At 40.6% G+C, this 7,200-nt stretch overlaps 1 protein-coding gene across 2 annotated transcripts in view; it reads right to left on the reverse strand.

Annotated features, from left to right (window-relative positions):
• Positions 1-6,358, reverse strand: part of LOC137569814 (WAP four-disulfide core domain protein 5-like) — a 32,075-nt gene extending 25,717 nt beyond the window's left edge. For both annotated transcript variants that reach the window (XR_011030994.1, XM_068278869.1), the window contains exon 1: positions 6,189-6,358. Coding sequence is in view for 1 of the 2 variants with exons in the window: in XM_068278869.1 (XP_068134970.1) it covers positions 6,189-6,273 (85 nt within the window). In the remaining variant the exon portion in view is untranslated. The remainder of the gene's footprint in view (positions 1-6,188) is intronic.
• Between the last annotated feature and the right edge of the window lie 842 nt (positions 6,359-7,200).

Consider the following 7,200-nt stretch of genomic DNA (forward strand, 5'->3'; position numbering starts at 1 on the left):
AGGGGGCCTGTGTCATATGATAGATGCTGAAATCTATAAAAAAAATTGTGTGTAGTGTGTGGAGGGATTCATCTATGACATGTATATCTGACCAGTGGCGTTGTAAGGGGAGGGGGGGCGTGCAACTTGGGGTGTCCCCATGGGAGGGGTGACTACCGGCAGAGGCAGAGGTGAACAGTGTAATCTGGGAATGCGGGGCGTGGGACACACATCATTCCTCCCTCCCTCTCTGGCGTCCCCAGATGCAGATTACTGATGCGGTGGCTGCATTTTGTAACCCTCACCTCCTCCAAGCATCTCCTCGGCAGCTGGTTCCACTCTACTTCCTGTCATGCAAAACAGAGAGTAGAGAAGCTGGCTGCTGAGAAGACGCGTAGAAGAGGTGAGGAATACAAAATGCGTACTTTGTATCTGGGGCATAGAAGGGGGCCCATGGAAAGGAAGGGAGGAATGATGTTGGCCCCTCCTCCCCACATTTAGTGTCATCCTTTCCCTCCTCCCATCCAGTGTCACCCACCCCACAGACCCCACTCAGTGTCACCCACCTCCCACTCAGTCTAACCCTCCTACAGAACCCACTCAGTGTCACCCACTTCCCACTCAGTGTCACCCCTCCCACCCATGTTTACCCTGCCCTCCCAGTGGAACTCCTTTCCCATCGTGCTCCACATCAGTGTCACCCTTTCACCCCACTTAGCAGCATCCCACCCACCCCACCAGCACCCAGTGGGAGAATGTTTGATGCATTTATATCTAAGGTAAAATTTGCTGCATTTCATATATGTGGTTTAGTGTTTGTGCATTTCATATGTGCTGCATTTCATGTATTGGTGGTAACACCGCCCTCATTGCATGTGTCGGAGGTAACATTTGTTGCATGTCATGTGCCGGAGGTAATGTTTGCTGCATTTCATGTGTCTGAGGTAACATTTGACTCATTTCATATGTTGGAGATAACATTTGCCTCATTGCATGTGTCAGAGGTAATGTTTGCTGCATTATTATTTAATGGTCATATTGACTGCTTTTTGTACTTTGAGGTTACTGTTGCAGCATTTGGCATTTTGGGGCTCATGATTACTAAATAGTATGCTAATAAATGAACCACTGGAATACAATGACAGGAAAATGTATATATTTTGCTGACCACTTTATTAGGTACTTCTTGCTAGTACTGCGTTTGACCCCTTTCAAACTGCCTTATTCTTTATGGCATTCCTCAGAGATATTGGTCCACATTGACATGAAAGCATCACACAGTTTCTGCAGATTTATTGTGTGTACATCAATGATTCCAATTTCCTGTTTCACCACATCATGGGGGAAACGCTGCTTTCTTATGTGTTTGGGTAACGTTATCAAATTACCTTTAGGGTAACTTTGCCTGTGTTTTGGAAGGAAACTCGGGGCACTGCATTAGTGTTACACCATTACATTAAAGTTTGCTTTGCCCATGTCATGGCCATACCTGCACTCCTTTCCTTTTTTTTTGGGGGGGGGGGGGGGTATGTAAATTATCAACACCAGATGTCAAATACTCTAGCTACGCCACTGTATCTGACAATGCCCTGATTTGCTGTTTTAGTTTATTGCTTATTTGAAGGCACACCACCTTATATCTAATACCTTCAGCTAGTTCACATGTTCCAACCTTAGGTGCATCAAGCAGTGTAATGCCTGTACGTTCTACAGTTCTTGCCTCTGCATCAGACAATGACCCTATTTAGCCATTAACAACTACTGTACAGTATTATCACTGTAAGGATTATTTAGATTATTCCGCTCGTATTAAACAAAGTCAACCTACAAACAAAATTATTGATGAATGAACTGATGTACCAGTGGTCAGGATGCGGTGTCTACAGATAGCAGATTGCATCATATGTATGAGCAAGTAAACTGAGACACATCTAGACCCTGAGAAAGAAAGTGACTATGGGGTCACGAAACAAGCATCAGACATGGTTACTGTTGTAATATCATAGATGCAATGCCTGGATGCATGCTATAATATTTGTGTAATGAAGAGTAGATGTGTGTAGAGTTTGTGAATCCACACACTACAATGTAAAGACTTGGTGATGTATTTCATACAACCAGCATCCTCCCTGGTTCTTAGTGCGTGCAGCATGCCCTGGGAAAATGTATAAACAGTAACCTTAATAGAAGTTCAAATGAAGTATCCTCCTGGCACTGCTGTTAATTCTTGCTCATTTATTAATTCGACATGAAAACACATCCTTGTTGCATCAAGTATAAAGTGCTCAAATGGGTTGGGCTGAGGGCAGAAAGCAGCGAGTGCCAGACAGGCTAATATATGTATATAATATGGAATAATGATGTGTAATGATATGTGCTATATTTGTACTGTTTACATTACTGTTAAGCGATCTTAAGGGATTTATTAATATTCATGTTTTATGTTTTTTTTAAATAACAATTTGTTGATTATGGTGATATATGATACCAAGAAAGCCCCATTTATATTCAGATTTTTTTTTTTTAACATATGTTTTCTTAACCACTTAACATCTCAGTCGCTTTCAGCTTATGCATCCGAGCAATGTTCACCTCCAATTCATTAGCCTATAACTTTATCACTACTTATCACAATGAACTGATCTATATCTTGTTTTTTTCGCCACCAATTAGGCTTTCTTTGGGGGGTACATTTTGCTAAGAGCCACTTTACTGTAAATGCATTTTAACAGGAAGAATAAGAAAAAAAATGAAAAAAATCATTATTTGTCAGTTTTCGGCCATTATAGTTTTAAAATAATACATGCCTCCATAATTAAAACCCACGTATTGTTATTGCCCATTTGTCACGGTTATTTCACCATTTAAATTATGTCCCTATCACAATGTATCGCGACAATATTTTATTTGGAAATAAAAGAGCATTTTTTCCGTTTTGCATACATCACTATTTACAAGCTTATAAAAAAAAAAATAGAGAGAAATATTTCATCTTTACATAGATATTTAAAAAGTTTAGACCATTAGGTAAATATTTATGTGTTTTTGTTTTTTTTATAGTAATGTTTTTTTTGTTTTTTTTTTATTAAACATTTTATGTGGGCATTTTTGGGAGGGTGGGTTTTAAAAGTGTTTTATTTGGGGAAATATTGGTGTATTGTAATGTTTTTGGGCATTTACATGTAGTTTTACATTTTGGCCACAAGATGGCAATCTCGATTTTTTTTACATGACGTCACTCTAAGCGTACAATGTACGCTTAGAGGGACACAGCTTCAGAAAGAGCGAAGCTTCCGAGAGAAGCTGTCGCTTTTTCAGCGGGGGAGAGGAATCAATGATCGGGCTCCCCAGCCCGATACATTGATTCCGTGGCTACCGACTCCGCGGCCGGGAGTGCGCGTGCACGCGCGCGATCGGCCGCGGGAGCGCGTGGGAGCGCGCCTGTCCTCCTTGACGTTTTTATACGTCAAGGAGGACAAAGTGGTTAAAGCTGATTATTCATATGGTGTGAGATTTTCTGCACTTTAGACTACGTGAAACATTCTGGATTAATGAGAACCTTCAAATATACCTACTCGTTTTGAGTCATCCTAAAAAATTTGGAAAATGTATTATTACGTGACAACAAGTTGGAGTGCTTACAAACTACAGTTATGGCATACTTTAAACCAAATTATCTTTCTTGCAAAAAATGTGGATAGAGTATATCTCCTGTGTACACCTAAGTGCATGTAAAATAAGTGACATATGTCTTAGTTATCTAATGTCTTTAGAAAGAAGCAATTGTTATCTGGGCCGCCATCTTGCATCCCTTTGTGCTCTCCTCATCATGAATGCAGGCCAGGCACATCTGAAGCATGCTTATCCCAGGTTGTACACAGGCACCGCCTCTAGTGGAGAGGAGTGAATCACATATCATTATCCCCCATAATCCTCTGCACACCCGGCAAGGAGAAAAGCCTAAGCCCTTTTCTCGAGGGAGGAGGCAGAGCAATGACTGGGCCTGATGGAAATATAGGACAGAAATATACTTTATAGGAAAAAACTTGCAGCCAAATCGATATACTGTAACTATTAATTCAGTGCAGGAATATACTAGTGATTTTCCACACCAGAGGTTCACTTTATTAATTTCCATAAAGAAAAAGAAAAACATACAGGCTTTACTTAAAGGACTACTATTGCAAACAAATGTAAAATTTAAAATGCATGTGTTTGAATATATATAAGATGCATTTAATAAAATGCACTATAAATTACTTTTTTCCCGTATTGCAATCAGGTACAGTAGGCAATAAAAATCTGACAGATCGGACAGGTTGAACTAGCCTGTCTCCTCGTGGGGGATTCTCTGTGTTTTCTTTATTTTCAAAAGCACTTAGTGAATGGCAGTTACTCAGTCCAGCTGCCAAAATAGGGTACAGTAAGTAGGGAGGCCAACCCAGAATCCTTATATAGAATCTTTCTACAGAGTGCTTGAGTACTGAGTAGAATCCCCCATGAGGGGATGGACTGGTCCAAAACTTGTCAAATCTGTCAGCGTTTAATTGTCTACTGTGATAGCGACATAGGAGAAAAGTGATTTATAGTTCATTTTAATCTAGGAAAAATGTACTTCTTATACATAGGTATTTTAACCACTTGCCGACCGCGCACTCATAACGCGCGTCGGCAAAGTGGTAGCTGCAGGACCAGCGACGCAGTACTGCGTCGCCAGCTGCAGGCTAATTAATCAGGAAGCAGCCGCTCGCGCGAGCGGCTGCTTCCTGTCAATTCACGGCGGGGGGCTCCGTGAATAGCCTGCGGGCCGCCGATGGCGGCTCGCAGGCTAAATGTAAACACAAGCGGAAATAATCCGCTTTGTTTACATTGTACGGCGCTGCTGCGCAGCAGCGCCGTAAGGCAGTTCGGCGATCCCCGGCCAATCAGCGGCCGGGGATCGCCGCCATGTGACAGGGGACGTCCTGTCACTGGCTGCACAGGACGGATAGCGTCCTGTGCAGCCCCGATCACCGGGGATGACAGGTAGGAGAGGGAGGGGGGGAATTTCGCCGCGGAGGGGGGCTTTGAGGTGCCCCCCCGCAACATGCCAGCCAAGAGGAGCGATCAGACCCCCCCTGCACACCATCCCCATAGGGGGGAAAAAAGGGGGGCGATCTGATCGCTCTGCGTGCTGCCTGATCTGTGCTGGGGGCTGCAGAGCCCACCCAGCACAGATCACAGAATACTGCGCTGGTCCTTAAGGGGGGGTAAAGGGTGGGTCCTCAAGTGGTTAAATAAAAAAACAACAACAATTCAATAGAGGTCCTTGAAGAATTTAGCTGTAAAAATGTTAGATTTTTAAGAATGTAATTTGGGCTGTCCAAATGTTTCCACTGGATATTTATTGACTTGTTAGTATGTAGTAAAGCAAAAACAAGTAAACCTACATTAATGGACATTTCTCACAAGGTAATTGCTTTTATGCATTTGCAATGTGAATACATGCGATATAATGCTTATATGATCCTTTTAGTGCAATCACTCTGCAAAATGCTTATGCGCGTCAAGAAGGTTCCAAGGAAAACTCTGATAATACATCTTCAATGGGCCGGTACTTAGAAAAACAGTTCTAAGAAAATGAGGATGTGCATATTCACTGAGCTATACTGCTTGATGGCCAAATCGATGTCTATCATGCATGCAGAATTATTACTGCTGTTATTAAGCCTGCACCATCTGCTTTAAACTGTAAATAATAAACTTTTCCTGAAAAACAACAAAATTACAGGTCAAGGATTGCGCTAGCAGCAGATGTTTATATTCTATACATCATCATTGTCCTACTACTGAAGCATCAATGTTGTAAACCCTCATTTTAAGTCCAGAATAGTATTATCATTGTATTACATTTATTTATGACTTCATAAATATCATATTTAGATGCTTCATTTATCTCTGTCTAGAACACAATGACATTTTTATATTTAATACAAAATACCCAAGATTTTTTGTTTAGTTGTTTTTTTTTGTATATGGCTCACATTTTAGCTGCATATAATAATTCAATTGTTTTGTTTGTTTATAAAAGAAACTTGATTTGCAGAGGCTATGCACGTAAAAAGATGTCATCCATATAGATGGATTATATAGTAAACCTTACAATGGAAATGAAATACAATTACATCCCTTAGTCATAATATTGTAAATCAGTTTGTGATTTTACTTACTAACGCTGGTTTTGATGGAAAGACCACTTGCTTCTATCCAAAGGTACAAGAAAGTGATGCTGAAAAGCTGGTTAGAAAACCTCATTCTCAATGTAGATGGTAACTTTTCTATCACAACTGATTCTAGGTAGACCGACAGTGCAGTGCTGCGGATTAGGAAATGATGACAGCTCCTGCGAGTTTAGCTTCACATTATATATCCCAGGCAGCCTACACAAAGCATCCCTCCCATGACAATTAAGGCTACAAATACTTACACACCTTTACAGTCACTATATAAATATCATCAGAAGTTATAATTAAGGAGATGTCAGGGAGTAAGCTGTTTACAAGAAAGTTTCCTGCCTCTTCTTTACCAGCAAGTTCTACATGTTGTCTACTCCATAGAAACAGTGGTTGTTTGTGAGCTATATATGGAACAAGGAACTAGTTAGGTGTAAGATTAAAATGAATGTACTGTCTGTGAGCAATTTATTGAGAGACAAAATTACCCTGTAATCCTTTTTTGTCTATAGTGACCAAGGTATAAGACTAAGCACCCAAGTTAGAATTTGGAGGATATATTTTGAAAAAGAATGATGTTATTATAGATGTAGTAACCATGACAATCACTTTCCCCAGGTTTCAGTAGAATAAATGGCTGCAGACCCAGAATTTCTGTGCAGAGCTACCATGCTTGTTAAATAAGACTTTGTGGTGTTGCCATGTTATGTAAAGACAAACATGTATAGGTTCAAGCAGCTTTTTGCAAAGCTGTAGTTATCTTATTTTGAAGTTACTATAAATTCTTGATGGCAGATCAGTTAGGATCAGCACTACTAATTTTTGCTTTGCACAATGGCTATAACAGCTATTACACAGCCAAATGATGCTTGTGGCTGTTAAAAGTTATTTTTGTTACTTGGTATTAAGATATTACAGAGACACATGCCTGCCATTATTTTTTGACGTTTGGGTGTTCTCTTCTATGCTTGATATCTGGCAATTACAAACCTGCAATGCCTAGTGCTGA

The sequence above is a fragment of the Hyperolius riggenbachi genome, chromosome 1, assembly GCF_040937935.1.
Source record: "Hyperolius riggenbachi isolate aHypRig1 chromosome 1, aHypRig1.pri, whole genome shotgun sequence".
Lineage (NCBI taxonomy): Eukaryota > Metazoa > Chordata > Amphibia > Anura > Hyperoliidae > Hyperolius > Hyperolius riggenbachi.